Here is an 18362-nt window from a genome sequence, read left to right on the forward strand (position 1 = left end):
TTTGCCTAGGACGTTAATTACTGGCTTACTATTTAATAGTAGTGTGAATAATATGTGCTAACCAATTCTAAGGATTTTCTCGAACACGTAAATATGCATGTGATTCCAACTATTGTGTTACACTGGCCCCGATTTCACAAACAACTGGTACATAAAGGATGGAATACTAAATTGATTAATAGTACACTGTTGGGGTCAATGTCCTTTAAACAAAAGTTAGTCTAACGCACTTTTTTAAACAAAATAAGTGTAGTGTCTTGTTTTGATGAATTACGGTGCTGTAGATGTGCTACGCTACGTTGTTGTGGATGCGTTTGGCTTCTCTACTATCGATACATCGCGTACTCGAGCTGCATCATCCTCGCTTATCTACGTAGCTCAGTATAAATGAAAACAGTCACATATAGTTTTACAGCTTAGCTATTACATTTCGTAGGATAGCTCTGGTGAACCACCCTTAAGGAGCAATATTTAATAACATTTCTTACACAAAGAAACACCGAAATTAACGCCAGACAAAGTAGACTGCGAGAATTTGTTGTTATAATCTTAAAAATTACGGATTAACTCACGTACATTAATGGAGAAAAGTTTTACTAGATTAGGCTACGCGACGTCTCTGCGCACGCTACTCATAATGAAGAGTCTCTCTGTAACTGAAAACTAGTAGAGCTTTTATCCATTAATATACGTGTGTAAACCTTGATTTAATTTAGTGTGTCTTACGATAGTATTATAAAAATCATACAACATAATGTAAAAATCTTTCAAAGCAACACCCACATGCAGCTCAAGCTAGTAATGATCTAACTCATAAATCCAAAAGAATGTCCCTCATAGATATGCGAACAGTTCCTCCCCTTTTTACTATAAAATAACCATAGAAACATGGGATTTTGGACCTTCAATCAGCAGTTTAGTTTTATAACCGTACCGTTTCATGATAATACAGTTATTAAAGTAAATACAGTAATGCTAGTTAAAGTTAATGTGCTATGTGACATTTGCAAGCTCAGTCGCTTTGCATAAACAATGGGACGCTAAGTATTATACTCTCGCGTGATTCGCAGACTGTGTATGTTTTGCAAATAAAGTTGTATCGTGTATGTGTTCGATACTTTATCATAAATCATAAGCAGATACATCATAAGCCGACCCCAGTTGAAGATATTATTTAATTGGATGATATACACCTATGAAAATTCCAGATGTGAAATAGGTACCGTAGCAAAAACTTATGAATAGGAATGTCATAATATATTTTTTAAATAATTGATATTTGATAATACATAGAAAAGAAATAAACAAAAAAAAACACATTTGAATTGTGTCATCACTGCAATTAGGTACAATTAGACAATTTTTGGTCATAAACAATGTAAAACCCGAAAGAAGCGAAAAGGTTATTGAACGTTAAAATGTTGCAGTGTAACTGTAAATGCCTAAAATATCGAAGTTAAAATCATATAATTTATCTGCAGTCAGTACAAAAGCTTAATATATGGTAAATAGGGTCGTGTCGGCACTTTAGAAATACTTTTTTTTCCTCAAAGCTCAGCCGTTTGAGGAACAAACAAGCGCTCGTTACCTCCAATTACGATTAAATACTTGATTCGTACTTGACCTAATTCTAAATTGTACGACATTTTGTCATAAAAACTAATATCTTTGGTATTTCCTTACTCGATTGTAGCCATGTAGCAGTTGCTACGACTCGTAGTCGCGCTACGGCGTAGCAGCGTAGCGAAGGTAGATGAATGTTTCGTTCCGTAGTTATAAACTTGATATTTTTCTCCTGGTAATTAAAACCTATGTACTTTAATTTTATATATGTGTTTTCCTATATATTGTGAACATGAATAATAAAAAAATAAAAAAATGGTGTCATTATTGATTGGTGCATCCATTGTAGTTAACATGCCGCTCATGCGGTTTTTCTGCGGGGAAGCAAGCTGCGCATTCGCCAGATCGCGATCGGGATGCACCTTAATATTTTTGGTAATTCATTAACTGACGTACTCAGAGACATTATTAATTACTTAAACGATTCCTTAGTAACGTAAACAATTGCTAAGGACTTGCTTAAGTACCCATTAAATGACTCTGAGTACGGCGAATAGATTTTTAACGTAAAAGTACGTGTAAACATTAAGATAAGAATATGATTACATTCCTATGACCCTGTAAGTTTAGTAATAACACGTTGGGACGCGTTTATTATAATAACAATGTAGCACAATAAATAAGGTATCGCGGCCGATTGTAGGCGATAACTGGTTTATGGAGGCTAGCACGCACTGACAATAGGTTTCAGTTCCTCGTTACTGAAAGGAAATTATGTATTTGAAAGAAATAGTTTTGAATGGAACATTCTCACTATACCTAAGTACCTTTTTTTTCTTTTTTTTTAACACATTGAACGCCGTGGTGGTCACCGGTGATCGACGTTAGCGGAGGATTTGCCTTCAACAGTTTTCTATTGGCAGTCAAAGACTTAAACGTAAAAGGAACATAGCATAAAACTGAAATTAATGAAGAATTTTTTTCCTTATAGCTAAAATCTAAATCTATTAGACACACGTTGTATTTATATTTAACCCAAAACAACACGTAGGTATAAACCTCAGAAACCAATAATTCCTATAATTCTTTACAATTTAGTTAACCAACAACCTTATGGGCGGAGGTAACATCAATTCTGACAGCCAATAACGTAGGCTCATTTATTTCTACACTCACACTTCAATTTTCAACTCCAACACTAGACATTAGAGTTCATTTTAGCTTGTAGAATAATTGAGTGACAGGTACTGAGTGACACCAGTGTCATAATATCGGGCATCCGGTCGCTCATTGGTTGGGAATCGATTTGACGTAGGCCCGCCTGTTACGCCCGCCCTAAAGGCTTCGCTTGGAGGATACAACCATGATAATATAGCTCAGGTTGCTTAGCAACGGATTTTGTTATTAAGTAAATAACAGAATAACGTAGGACATAATACAATAGAGATCTACTTGCGTCGATTAAGGGTGCTTTTTCATCAGAGATATGCTATGTAGCCATGCTACGAAAAAAACTTTGTCACCGTTTCCATTGATACGAGCGGTGGAATTGTGCAACTCGAATATCCGATGTATCGATAGTAGGGAAGCCATTCATAGCACGCATCTTTCCATATAGAAAACATAGCTTAGATGAGTCCGTTTCCACCAGTGCTTATGCTATGTATCCCAAAGAATTTGATTAGTGGAAGCCAAACGCATCCACAGCACCACATTAATTTTAAACTTTATCATTTTATAGACGGATTCGATTATTTTTTTTAATCTACCGAGACATCTTACAAAGTATTCAAATACCTAACTAGGTAATATTTGTCTCTGGTACTCGGAGTCATTTAATGTTTGCTCAAACCAGTCCTTAACAATTGTTTTTAATAGGTACAAATTATTACTATCATTAAATGCCTCTGAGTGCGGCAGTTAATGATTATCTAATCGAAAAGGCGGTACCACATTTTGAGATTAAATTAAGTAGGTAGCTAACTAATAATACAGCAGGTATTAAATAACAACAAACGACTACCGAAAATAATAAATCTCTATACATAAGTCATTAACGTTATTCAGACTAAGTAAGCTAACTTGGTCGCTGGTCGCCCTAAACCTATTTTCACCAATTTAACTAAAACACTTGAATAACTTATTACGTCTAATCGATTCATCTAAGCACGCCGTCTGAGGCCTGTTTCAACATTACTTACTTGTTTTTCCTATTAGCTCAAGGCTAAGTAACGCGATAAGGAAGTTTTGTACCTACATATTTCATAATAACCTAAAGGGTTTGGCCTACTAACCGTTTTTTAAATTATTACGGAGTTTTAATATGTCAACTGGGCAGTGAGCTAAAGAAATATTTGTCTAAGAATCGTAGTGAGGGACGCTTGAATGTGCTTCGTCATTACCGTTTTTTATTTAAAAAAAGAAACGCATGTCCTCACTAAGTAAGTTTCGAAGAAGGAAGATCGACGTTTCGAACTCTAAAAAAACACCCTGTTCCTACTCCTACTTTTCAAGCCGGAGCCCCAGTAAACCCGCTAGGTAGTCCGCAGCTCCGGATCAAGCATAAGCCCTACTGGGCCCCATCTGTGGTGGTACCTACCGATCTCTAAGATCGTTATCACAAAGGGGATAACGATTGTGGAATTAGATTTGATTTGAAACGGTTGTAAATTGGCTAAGACCCAAGGTCTTTAAAGGTCATTTGTTTGAAACAGTTCTTCTAAACAGTTTCAACAATCAAACAAAATAATAATGACTAAGCTTTACAAAGTTAATCAATCACTGTTACCGTTAGGCTAAGCACTAAGTTTAATCGGTCAAAACTACAAACGAACATTAGGTAACCGACAGTAATTCTTGATTCACGAAAAATTACCTTATTGCCCTGAAATACTTTAAATCATGTAACCATCGTAAGTTTCAAATATGTAGGTAACTTGGAGAATTAATACCTATACAGTTAGAGTGGTCGATATACCTACTTACCTTTCCTCCTAGAGGCTTGTATTTAATTTGTGATTCAGTTAAAATATAGGGTGCCATTACACATTAGAAAATGATTATAACTGCTCCTTAGTCACTAGTCGTTACTACGGATTCTAAACTGACCAACTATTGTACAGAAGATCCTTTCCATGTGCTTACTTTTTCAGACGAAACAGTGAAATAAGGCTGGCGTTGTTTCGTTGACTGAGTGAGGTTACTGAAGCCCCAATTAGCACGCTTCCCGATCTTCCCAACCCCGATAACCCCGTAACGCCGGCAAAGCCTTGTAACGCCTCTGATATTTCGGTGTTCATGGGCAACGGCGATTGCTTACCATGAGATCCTACCATCAGGTGATCCGCGCGCTCGTTTACCGGCTTATAGCTTAAAAAAGAGTTAACCTTTTCAGAACTTCTCAAAATGCCAGCACTAGGTATAACAATTAATATAAAGTAATAGCGAGAACAAGTTACCTAGGTATCCCGTCATCGTAGGTATTATCAGTAGGTATAACCTACTATAACAATCGTAATTTCATACGACCCGCCAAATATGCAAAGAAATAAGGGCGCACGACACATTCGTGACACCATAACAGCGTAGCGTGTTACTCCCATTCTCAGTATAAAACAAACTTCTAATGTCAACAAAATACGGTTGAAATTGAATTGGACAAAGAACAACAAAGGATCGTAGTGGTCTTGTACTTCGTAGAATAGATGGCGAGACGAAATAATCGTCGTTTATGACATTTGCCCCACTTGTGTACAAGATTTATTGAACACTGTAGAAGTGTTTTTTTTTTAATGTCTGATAAAGGTTGTAATTGCAAGTCTAGACGATTGAATCTTTTGTATTGAGTGTACTTTCGCATATTTTAAGTGTGGGAGAGCCATGCTTAGGAAGAGTTCTTCAGAGTGATACCACGGCCTCGTAGAAAACTGACGTGAAACAAAGCTTGCGTTGTGTGTGAGGTTTACCGGAGGCCCAATTACCTCCCTTTCCAATCTTCCCAATCCCCGATTCCCTAACAACCCTTAAATTCCTAACTCCCAAAAGGCCGGCAACGCACTTGTTACCCTCTGGTGTCTCAGGCGTCTATGGGTGGCAACGATTGCTTACCACCTTCACCGCCTTATAAATGCTATAAAAATACCAAAAAATATTTTGACTTGGGACTTTTGTATGTCGAATATTGTAATAATGATCAAATAAGATGTTGTAGTCTACAAATAAAAACTCCTAATATGGGTACATTTCACGAAAGCACAATAAAAACACAAAATTAAATCCTTGAATGCATTTATTAGTCGTAATAAAAAAAAACCTAAAAAAAATACAAGCTCAGCTTAAACTTCAATCACCTTTAGATTTCTTCTTCTTTTTCTTTTTAGGCACTTCTAATTCTAAATCTTCTGCATAATCCATCTCTGTTTCTTGCGAATCACTCTTTTTGGATTTCTTTTTCTTAATTTTTACTTCTGTTTCTTCAACATCTTCATGTTCTAATTCTTTATTACGCTTCTTTTTCTTTTTATGTTCATGAAAATCTCCGTTAGTTTCAGAAGTGTCTATTGTCATACTAGTCTCATTTGTCTGTTCTTCTGTGTGTTTATCTTTCTTCTTCTTTTTCTTTTTAGGGACTTCTACTTCACATTCCACGCTTAAATCGTCCAATTGTTCTATAACGTTGTCTACATTATTTTCATCGTGTTTACGTTTCTTTTTCTTCTTTTTCGGAGCTTCGTCTGTTATTTCAGCTTCTGCGTTGTTCTGTTCTGTTTCTATATTCTCGTTGACAATATGTTCCGACTTATCTTTCTTCTTTTTAGATTTTGGTTTTGCTTCGCCATTTTCTTGACTGCTTTCATTATTTTCTTCAGGAAATCCATTTTCATTGTTGTTATCGTTTATCTCTTCCTCCTTTTGCGATTTACCTTTGTTTACCGCTTGCCATTGCTTCTGTGACTGCTTTTCAGCGTTCAAACACTTCTCCATATCCTTCGGGTCCCTATCGAGAACAGCTAAGAAGAATCCAGTAGTGAAATCGGAATCTGGTCTTGAGTACAAGCATCTGGTACCTATAGAGCCGTACATTCCCGAACCAAAGTTGTTCCACTGGCCTTTTAGGAGTTCTTTGACATCTTGGACCCTCCACTTGGCTCTTGAGGTCTTCACCACATTTGTAATAACTCTTTCATTCTCTTCTGGGTATAAGGAACAAGTGCTGTAGACAATTCGCTTGCAATTGGGAAAGGCGTTCATGGCGTGTTTTAAGAATTTCTCTTGTAACGATGTTAGTCTCGCGAGTCTTGAGCTTTCTATGTAGCTGTGTACGCAGAAGTCCATTCCTATGACAAAGAAAAATAGATTTTAAGACTAGATGCAATGGGATGAAAGTTGCATGGGACTTAGGACCAATTTGCCTTAATTTATATAAGTATTGGACAAGATGAACCGATGTGCAATGCAAATGTTATCTTTAAATGAACGTAATAGAACAGAAATTCGTCTAATAATTAGTTTTTTTTTTTTTGTTCTAAACTTCACTTATTACCTGATCCTGAGCAGCTTGGGTCAAGAAGAATATACTCGACTTTATCCAAATCTCCCTTCTTGATTTCCAGAGCGTCTTTGTGCAAAGGCTCGACGCATGTCGATCCAGTTTTGTGAACGAAGTCACACAGCACCTGATACCTCTTCTCATTCCTCTCTACTGCGTATATGCGGCCCTGAAAATAAATATATTTAGTCAAGAGTTGTAGTGTCTGTATAGTTCTTAAGTTAAGGAAAATTAACCTCTAGCTGTTATATGAGATACAATAGAAAACATATTGTGTCTCGCATAGATCTGCGCTTCTAACATACTAAGGGTTAATCGATCGATAAAGCATTCTCGCTCATCATTGGTCGAGATTATTCTCACAACCAATCACATGACGGATCGAGTTCACTTCGAATGTTTCATTGACAATTACAGAATAGCCTAGCTGACCTCAACCTGGTTGACACAAAAGGGAGAAAATTTATGATTTCTTATATGACCTTATTTTGCAGCAACAATGCGACAATATTTTTATGTTCGAGCGAAATAAAGTTGCTGCTATAGTTATAACTTTTATTTTTATGCCACTCCATACATTAGAGCTTATATTAGTATTTTATATTACCTGCATTTTATAGTATACTTTGATGGCTTGGCGGTAAGTAGCCTGTACTGTTTGTACCTAACTACTAACCCTAGTTACCTACTACTACTAAGGCCTACCTTGTTGAATAACTCGACGACGGCTAATAGCATAGTTACTTACTAAAGCGCTGAGTTCCATTTTAAATTATTACTGACTGAGTATCCTTTATATGATCTTGTAAAGATCATGACAGCTCACACGAATATAAGGAGTTATAATCTGAAGTTATTACAAAATACGGCTGCGCATTGGAGAAAGCTACACAGACATTGTTTTTTATGCTATAAGCCTGTAAACGTGCAGACGGATTAAATAATGGTACACCAGAGACGTTACAAGTGCGTTGCCGACTTTTTAGGGGTTAGGAATTTAACCGTTGTTTGAGAATTGGGGATTGGGATGACATACAACATACATACATATCGTCACGCCTTTAATCCCCGAAGGGTAGGCAGAGGTGCACATTTTGACACGTAATGCCACTGTGGATTGGGATGATTAGGTTATTTTTTTAAATTTTTAATGTATACATATGCGAAACTATTGTAGGAACTTACATTGTTTCTCAAGAAGGCAGCCAGCTGTGTGGTCTTCATGCCGGGCGCGGCACACATGTCCAGCACCACGCTGCCCGGCGGAGGGGCCAGCAGGTGCACCGCCATCGCTGTAGCCTGCGTGGAAGAGATCACAAGAGTATGAACAGGTGTAACAGACATGACATTTATGTGTATTACCTGTTCGCGACAAGTTGAGACCTGTCTAGAATGTGTAACTTAAGTAAATTCTAAACATAATTAAATAGTAATACTAATAATGTCGGTAATTATGATGAATTAAAAACTGCAATTATTACATACATATAGATAAGCCACCATTATTATTATTTATTTCATAAATATTCTACTGTGACATATTCGCTCGCGTCTCATCATGTTGCGCACGGGTTATATGTGTGTGTATTGTTTATCTAATATTTAAATTCAAATACAATAGAGATATGGACTAAATATATAATACCTATACACTACAATAATAAAATTACCTAATCCTTATTTTAATAATTTTGATGTGATATTAAATTTATTTTAAAAGACCCTTTCTTTCTTCTACTAATAAGTTTGCTCGGATCCATATGGGGTCCGTAATTATGACTTACATATTGTAATTTTGTTATTAATTTAAATACTTGAATACAATCATTGCGGAAAGATATTCGATGATTGATACAAATTTTATAATTGAGTGTTTCAAAATTAGCTATAGAAATCCGAATAAGAAAGTTAAAAACTATCTTATCTGGATTAGCACACCTTGCTAGATACATACAAGGCTATAGGTATGTCTGCAGTTATTGGAAGTACTTGATTGTTATCTTTTTGCATACATCAACATTATTTTTAAACAATTACGCCAGGCGGATTACACATAATATTATCAAGTAAATTCCAACCTTATTGCAAAGTAATGAAGTAGAAAATCTAATATCTATAAGTTACAATATCTTTATGCATACCATCTAAATGACTTTCTTACCTTATCTTGCAGAATAATCTTATTTTCCAAATAGAGTTCATGTTCATGGAGCTTGGTACCAGCTGCGAATACAAACATCGTCTTCACATGATAGTCCTGCGTGAAGTCTTCTTCCTTAAGATTTTGTATCTGTTCCAAGTAGTCTGCGTAGGATCCTGAAGTACACCGTATGAAGCGGTAGCCTTCATCTTGGAACGCTCTGATTGCATCCGATGTTGTAAGAAGATTGGTGTTGATACGGACATACCTTGGCCTGGGAGCAACTGGATAGGCAAAAGTAAAAGAACATAAAAATTTACAGAATCAAAGAGTTAGAGAAGGATAGATTGTAGTGCTGTGATGGCAGCATTAAGGTAGACTTCTGTCTCATCAATTGTGACATGTGCGGTCACTTCCACACACTTTCTCACTCTATTTGGTAAAAGTTAAAAAAAAAAAACATAGGTAAGTGCTATGCAGTGAGGTCAGATTGCAAGAGAAGGAATCCTAGAGAGGTAGAAAAATATGAAAAAGGTTTCCTCACATTGCAGTGAGCACAAAGGAACATGCTATGTGGAGCAAAAATGCTGGTACCAAACATATGTTCTGGAATCCAATTCATTATTTATACTGATAAAAATTACTTAATAAGTACCTGATTTCATGCAAATGAGACAAAATAAAAGCCAAAACTTTTTATATTTTAAGTTTAATATATTATAATCTAACTATCCAATTTGGTTTTTACATTGCACAGTTACAAAACATGTGGTTCGTAAACCTTCTATCAATTGTTATACAAATGTTTTAAAATTAGTTTTTAGTGGTAAAAGCAGATAGAGTAATACTGTATGTGTAAAGGAATGTTCATAAATGCATCAGTCATGCTTCAAGTTCAAACTGCTCTTCTCAGTTGAAGCTTCAGTCGCCGCAGTATTCAGTGGGGGGTATGCATGCTGGTCTATCTCATTGCCATCTTCGTCATACTCCTTCTCATAGTATGCTTTATACACATAAGCTCCTATGATTATGTTCACTACCACTACAGAAGATGAAACAGACCACACATTCACAAGGAACGCATTGTCTGGGTAGCTAAGAGTTAGCATATGGCGTACACCGAAAAATGCAATGAACGGTAGAGTGAACATGGCAACACTATAGAAAAATAGATTTGCCAATACTATTAACACTTGTTTTGATTGCCGTGATAAAATTGGAGCATCTCCTTGGTCAGCCATTGTACTTAGTTAATGTTGATATTAGATCTGAAAAAGAATAAAAAATATTACCTTCAGTCTTGAAGTCGTCTTTGTGCTCAGATGAAAATTTCTCAAACTGGTCTTTGTACGAGAGGACTGTTTGCTCCGGCTTGCTTTTGCCAGGTAGAGCCTTTTTGCCGAATAGGAGTTCTGCTGTCAGAATTTTGGCTAGCCATGGGTCTAAACGTGATTCGTTCTCTAATATTTTACAGTTCTCAAATATTTTGTTTATGTGACTCGCATGTTTGATTGTTTCTGTTATCAGTGCATATAGCACATTCGTCCTCTGTAAATATGATAAACTAATAGTAGTACAACATATAAAATCAAAGAAAAATAACAAAATTTGGAGGAATACTTACGAAATGCCGAAGTTTATCGTCGTACAACAAAGTTTTAACGCTGCCGCCTTCAGTAGCAACTTTCTTAAAAATATTTGCAGCAATTTTGTAATGTCTTGGTACCTTGACTGAATGTTCAAACATTTTATTTAGCACAATACATTCATAAAAACGCTCTCATTGCTAAACAACATTGCCCAATATTGTCTGTCACGAGACAAACGTCAAATTATTTTTAGGTTAAAATGCGTTCGTAAAAATTTTAATAATACTTTAATGCTTTTTTTTTATTTAAAAATTAGAATTTGCTACTTATTTATTTTCTCATGAATTCTTTTTGGGCAAAGCCGCTGGCAGAAGCTAGGTTGTTTGTAAGGCAGATTGTGACGTGAGGGCTTGTGCGACAGGCCTTTTTTATTGATTCTGATATAAGTTTATCCGCTGCGCGTTATTTGTTTTATACATTTATTTAAATAGTTACCTAACTTCTTTGCCTAACCCAGGAAAAATAAATCCGAATAAGAAACCTCTTTAGTGGGCAGCTTAACAGAAAGTCCGAAGGCTGCGGTTTTCAAGCTCTCTCAGAACATCTCTCGGCACGCTGCCGGGATATGTTAACTAGTCTTTTAAGAATTGAGATAATGAAACAGCTTAAGAATAGAGTAAAATATTTTCTTTTTCTTGTTATAGTTGGCATTGGCAACATCGAACATACCATAAACAATTACTTTGCTCATAGTTTGTTGCACGTAATCTTTATTTACGATTTCACAAAAACATATTTTAATAATTTACGTTCGTACATTTCTTTTATTATATGAATTATGTAAACATTTTATGAAGAGGTAATAAAATAAAGGGTTCCCATACCTGTTCGGATGTTGTTTGGATGATATTAAAGTTGACAGTTTTGTTTCGAATGGCGATATGCCCGTCGTAAAATACCAGGAAATGCTATGATTCAACATCACTGTGGTTTCAACAACATTGACTGATGTGTTGTGTATATTATTTTCAGTTGGGGACAGCGACCGGGTCGCTGTAGACGCAAGTTATCAGTGAAAGTTTGTAAAATGTCGCGGGGGTAATTCGGGTAACCTGGGAAAATAATACCAAAACAATGGTTCCTGCGCCGAGCTGTCCGTTTACGTGGGACTACTGGACGTCCTCGCCATCGGACGTGGTAGAGCTCACGTGTTTGTTACCGAACTCTGTTTACATTCCTCTGAGGATAAGTTGGGATGCCACTCTCCAGGATGTCAAAGAGGTTAGTGACAATAAGGAACACCCTCGCGTGACTCACGCCTCTCGCCGACGATATTTTGATAGCATTTTTGGAAAGTAGGTCAAAGTATTGAGTAACATGCCGACAGATACATTTGTTAGGTACATTTAGAAAGTAGCTTACAATGTTTACAATAATCTTGCACTATTTTTTGTCATGTAGGTGGATCTGGTGATGTTCTAGTGTTTCACGTAAATATCAGGTCATGGATTGGAGGGGAATTGCTATTGCAACCTGTAATCTTTTATGTTATGTTATCCCAATGTATTCAGACTAGAATACCTTTACCTGTTCTATTGTTTGTTCAAAAACCAACAACACAGGTAACTCAGTTGTTCATTGTGAGCTAAAATATCTGTTTTTTTAGTACAATAAATTATTAGGGAAAATGATGTTTACATGATCTGTTATCTAACTGAGAGGAGAGGATGATGTACCTATTTATGCCATATGCCATTGTATTCATATTCCTGCATTGAACAACAACATGAGTTAACAATGTTTACTGATATATTTATTATTATGATATCACCTTATGACAAGGCAATTTCGACAATTAAAGCTCACAATGATGATCAATGAATAAGTTATATTTTTGGTAATATGCAATATGATAGAAGTTTTGCTTGTAATCCTGATTAAATAACAAAAACTAATATAAAAATAAATATTAAAATTATAATATATAGAAATGGTATCTTCATGAAAATATTTTTTCACTTGGCTCTCATACTAATTTAGTTGTCCTGAGAACCTTTCTGAAATATCTTCTATATATTTTATAATGCAATGCAATTGCTGCTAAATAAATAAGTAAATAAAGTTGGTTTTGTAATTAGGCAAACAGGATAACAACTAGTTACCTGTAATCATAACATGTTTTTTAAAATTGTTTACTTAGGTTTTGTAGTTTAAACCAGTTTCATCTAGACTTTTGGATGGAAAACATTATAAAATCTAACTATGTAACTGAATTTATAGTAAATGAAATTTTATAAATAAAAATAAGTTCATTCATCAGGGATAGCCAATTTTTCTTACTAATATTATAAAAGTGAATGTTTGTGAGTTTGTATATTTGTTACTTAAACATGTCAAAACGGCTAAAGAGATAGTAATGAAATTTGAAATAACAGTAGTTTATGGTTTGGAATAACAATGAGGCTTCTTTTTATCTCAGGGGAATATGAATGATGTTGCTAGCAGAAGCTAGTCCATTATAAAAGCAAAATGACAATTCTCCCTTTATTTTCAGGATATATGGGACAGGGCCGTCAACTTCCCCCTATTTGGGATGTTGCACGAGATGTCCAGCTATGTCTTCCAGTTTGTCAACTCCCTCGCAGTACTTGAGGAGGTTGACGATGAGAACAAGCGCATCCGTGACATCAAACCAGTATGCGGTGTGCTTATGATAGTCAAGAAATCTTATGAAAGACCTGGAGAACAGCTGCTGAACACACATATTAGCCGTCTGATTGGAAAAAGTAAGTTTTGAGATTTTTATTATTACTAGTTTTAATGGTTACTAGTTATTCTATCACAGGTCCAATTCGCGGGTCAAGCAAAGTATTAACCTTTCGTATATAAGACAACAATAGAAAATACATTGTGTCTCGTGTAGATCTGCGTTCCGGCACACGACGGGTTAATGGGTTCACTACAGTAGTACAGTGTGTCTTAGTTTATTCTGCGTTTATTGTATGTCAATTAGACTGCTGAGTAAGTGGTCCTATATTCAATGCCTGCATTAGACACAACCAGTAAAAAGTGCTTGTTACATTTACAGTGTGATATCAGCCTACCTCTTTGAGAATAAAAGCTGTGATGTAATGTTATGTAATGAAATTCATTTAAATATGTCAAAGAGGCTGGTCATACTGTTGTTGTGGTTTGTGTACTAATATTTTAAATACCTAAGAAATATTATTAATATTACAAGATTTGGTCCGCATCCTCTTATTGTACAATACAATTTCCTGTTTTTCTTATTTATATTTCATCTTTTTAAGGAAAATCGGTATGTTGTCATACTGAAATTATTATGAGGAAGAATATTTATTTTTTATGATTAAATTTTATCTGTGTTTTTCAAGCACTTAAATTGTTTAAATTAGGTATTTTAAGTGTTGAAATATTATTACAAAAGATTTTTAAACAGACATTTTCTATTGGCCCAAACTTCCATAACTTTCTCCATAAAAGCTCCCTATGTAAGATTTATGTCGACTATAAACATTAATTAGGCATGTTACCAATATGCCATGACTGTCAGACATAATAATAACTCCTATATTTGCTGACCTTCAAATTAAAATTATAATATGCAACATTGCAATAATAACTATTTTATTATGACGTTATTAATACATTCATTCTATAACTTTTGGTTTATGATTCACGGTTGGTGTTAAAAGGTTATTAACCTTAAATAGTTGTAAACAGTAAACTTGACTGTAATATCTAATGTCTGTTGTAATATTTTGTAACAAACTAAACTGATTATACAGTTATTTATTGGTTAAATGATAAGAAATATTGTTACACCATTCAATGATTATTTTCTTATACAATCATTGTTAGAAGTTAATTTTTAAGATAGATAGATAAACCATGTTTAGTGAAGTCAATGAAACTAGATATAATTTGTTTTTAATGTTACTGTATGTTTAGTTAAGGGGTTCTCAACCTTTTCCTGGTCAAAGTCTGCTTTATAACATTCTTGTTTGGCTAGGGATGACTATAATGAATATTTTTTTTTTTCAATACTGATTATGATTTTATTGTAACTTTCGTGAGACATACTAAATTAATTAACACACACATTAACACGACGCGGCGATTGTCACGCTGCTACTAGCTACTAGTAGCAGCGTGACAATCGCCGCGTCGTGTGTCGCGAAATGCTCCTCATGAATATGAGCCTCTTGCATGGCTTGAAACTAGTCGAGTTAATCGTCAAAACATTACGTGAGTAAGCCGATAACATAATAATTAAAATACTGATTATGGTTCTTCGGAGTCATGGGATTCATTTTCATTAAAATGTTGACTTTTGGATTATTGAAATCAGTTGTCACCATTGACATAATAATTCTGGCTTTATTTGTAGTATTTATTGTACAGAAGTGTCCTCTTGAGTATTTTTTGTTTTCATTTTGTGGACCTTATTAATTTGTCGTCTGCCGATCTCTGTTGGTCCATGTTTCACTGGTTAGGGCACCACTGCTTTAGATTAATAAGGTTAAAGTATACATATGGTTATAGGATATAGGGTCTATTTTACATATAATACCGATGATCAGTAAGCTTTGTAGCTTCATAATGTTCTTAAGGTTGTTCCGTTTAAAAGAGATTTCTGTTTTTTTTTTTTTTAGAAAGGATTTAAAGTCAGGAATGCTATATTAATATTGTATATCTTGCTCCCCAGGCCTCAACGAATTCGACAATATTCGAAGTTCGGAGGTGAATGACTTTCGGATGAGGATGCGTTACTTAGCCGAAGAAAGTCTAATACGTCGGGCACAGAGTACCAGGCTGGAGAGGCTCCGGTACCAGTGCCCGCCGAGACTTGCTGACCAGCCCGGAACACCGACCACGCTGCGGACAATCCTGACACAACACTGTTTCTTACTTGTCACTAAATTCGCTAATTTAGAGGTAATTTGTTGTCTTTCATTTATTTTTATTATTACTAAACCACCATCTCGGGTTTATGTTGAGAATAGCGACCCGCCCCAGCTTCGCGTGGGTGCAATGGTGATATGATCACTCTATCTATTAAAAAACCGCATCAAAATCCGTTGCGTAGTTTTAAAGATTTAAGCATACAAAGGGACATAGGGACAGAGAAAGCGACTTTGTTTTATACTATGTAGTGATTATTCTTTCATATGTATATTCTGATAATTTGAAACTTAACAAGGGAAGAGAATTACAGTCAGTAACATACAGGAGTTACCCGCTCCTGCCTTTGCGATTTGATGGATAATGTTAAATGCTATCGTTATCCAAGTACTTTTCATATTAAATCCAAGCCGTTCACAGTTCGCCACAGCAATGTTAAATACCCTTTAAGGTAGCAGATTATTTATCATATATGAGTCAGAAAGTACTTTCGAATTGTGGTTTTCCCCAAAATGTGGCATGAATTAAGTAGAAAAGCCAAGGAAAACCGCAGCTAGTGAGTTGCTAACACTGTTGCCAACGTGAATACGAGTTAATTTTTAAACGAATATTGAAAACTAATGTTGAGTATACACGGCCGTAAAACGTTATGCACCGGTAACATATCACAACTAAACTAAACAAATCCTGAAATGAATTCCAAAGTTGTAGCAAGTTCGGAAGAAAGGGCTTATTCTCTATATTTATTTAAAATTCTCTAAATTTACATTTTTAAATACTACAACATACAAAATAAAATAATATTTAAAAATTTAAAAATAGGAGCCGACCAGTAGCGGGAGCATGGTCCAAGCTACCGGTGGTTAGGGCTCCAGAAACAGAAACCTCCTCACAATACGTGCCGTTTCGAGGAGTACTGCCTTCTGCATCAGGCCCTTGATCCATCCGCCCAACCCCAGCCTCCCAAGGTGATTGTCGAGGCTGTTGAGTATTAACCTTTCGTGTGCCCGTATATCAGACAACAATAGAAAACACATTGTGTCTCGCGTGGATCCACGTTCTAAACATACGAAGGGTTAATCCGTTGAAAAGGGCTTTATTATTATAATAATATATTACACTACTTTTTTAATGTATAATGAGATAAAACTACTGATCATAACATCAGTACCCTTAGTACGAATTTGCTGTACGTTGAACAAAAACGAAACGAGAGCGCGTTCGGTGCGCTGATTGGCCGGCACGAATGAACCAACCAATCACGTCGCTCTCGTTTCGATCTCGATAAACGTACAACAAACTCGTATTAAGCTCTCAGAATCTGTTATCCTTGTTTTAGCTGAGAATTTCAAGGTAAAAAGAGTAACAGATAATGATTTCTCTCTACGTAGTAGTCGTCTACTTTGTACCATAACATCAACAAGACAGTCACAAACACTTGTAAGAAAGTATATTTTTCCTACTAAATGTACACAGGACTACACATGAAGCTATAAAAACCAGTTTATCATGGTCTTGCTTTATATGATTCTTCAGCTCATTCGACGGTCAGTTTATACTAGTTTTGATTAATTTGAGGTGTAACCATGTATGTTACGTACTAGTAGAGTCCTAAGTTCATAAGAATGTTGACACCATGATTGGTAACGGGAAACAGTCGGTTTTCCACTTGTTTACGTAATTTGAAGTTACGAGGAGTGCAATTTGAGAACATAATATGCTATGGCTATGTGTTTACCATAGTTTTGGTGCATTAAGGACTGGCGTACTGGTGATTGTCTTTCTGTTGGAACCGATAAATAAATTGGTTTATTTAATATACATATAATATTGGGACTTTTTTGATATGCTATCGTCTCTGGCCTGAAGGTTTAAGACACCCGCTTCCTATGCACGAGTAACCTGCACCATTTTCTGAGTTTGAAATCGTTAATCCACATTGAGCAAGCGTGGTGATTAATGGTCAAACCTTCTCCGTGTAAGAAGAGGCCTTTGGTCAGCAGGGGCCACTTATAGGCTGTTGATGTGATTAAAATTCTGTTGGAGAGTTCTTATAATTCATAATTCATAGTGCTTCCACTTCTGGCTATTAGCCATAGTCACATAGCCATTTGAAGACTTATTACGTCTTCATCAGATAAATGCGCCGTCACATTAATGATTTCCATGCGTATGTTGCATTGCATTACATTCTTATATCTGCTCTGCTCGGCCCCTATTGATAGCGTAGCTCGTAGCGTGATATTTTAGAGCCCATAACCTTCCTCAATAAATGGACTGACTATCCAACATAAATACTATTTTTATATCGGACCAGTAGTTCCGGAGATTATCGCGTTCAAACAAACAAGCATTCTTTTCAGCTTTATATAAGAATTACAGAGTTGGAAATTATCAAATCTTCAATCGAATAACCGGATTTCATATGAACTAGTTAAAATAAAGCTACTTATACCGGAATCCATAATTTTTATCACTAATCAGTGTTATTCGACACTGACAATGTAATCGTAAGGATGATTAAGCTTCAAAATATTTTCGCTGTACAAGGAAAAAACAATACTAAAACAATACTAAACTATTTACAAAGTTTTCC

At 35.6% G+C, this 18362-nt stretch overlaps 2 protein-coding genes across 3 annotated transcripts in view; one reads left to right on the forward strand and one right to left on the reverse strand.

Moving 5' to 3' along the window:
* Nucleotides 1-5862: 5862 nt before the first annotated feature.
* On the reverse strand, nucleotides 5863-11101 carry LOC118267202 (28S rRNA (cytosine-C(5))-methyltransferase). The gene is made up of 6 exons (XM_035581044.2): nucleotides 10876-11101; nucleotides 10544-10799; nucleotides 9273-9535; nucleotides 8297-8410; nucleotides 7106-7280; nucleotides 5863-6899 (listed from the first exon to the last, which is right to left on the reverse strand). The coding sequence occupies exons 1-6, from the start codon at nucleotides 10996-10998 to the stop codon at nucleotides 5905-5907; spliced, it is 1926 nt and encodes a 641-aa protein (XP_035436937.2). The 5' UTR covers nucleotides 10999-11101; the 3' UTR covers nucleotides 5863-5904.
* A 438-nt stretch (nucleotides 11102-11539) lies between these two features.
* LOC118267196 (phosphatidylinositol 4,5-bisphosphate 3-kinase catalytic subunit delta isoform) overlaps nucleotides 11540-18362 on the forward strand; it is a 28998-nt gene continuing 22175 nt past the window's right edge. For both annotated transcript variants that reach the window (XM_035581034.2, XM_035581035.2), the window contains exons 1-4: nucleotides 11540-11699; nucleotides 11873-12121; nucleotides 13395-13626; nucleotides 15570-15799. In XM_035581034.2, the coding sequence (XP_035436927.1) occupies nucleotides 11975-12121; nucleotides 13395-13626; nucleotides 15570-15799 (609 nt within the window). In that variant the 5' untranslated portion in view covers nucleotides 11540-11699; nucleotides 11873-11974. The remainder of the gene's footprint in view (nucleotides 11700-11872; nucleotides 12122-13394; nucleotides 13627-15569; nucleotides 15800-18362) is intronic.

This window comes from Spodoptera frugiperda, chromosome 23, assembly GCF_023101765.2.
Source record: "Spodoptera frugiperda isolate SF20-4 chromosome 23, AGI-APGP_CSIRO_Sfru_2.0, whole genome shotgun sequence".
NCBI classification, from domain to species: Eukaryota; Metazoa; Arthropoda; class Insecta; order Lepidoptera; family Noctuidae; genus Spodoptera; species Spodoptera frugiperda.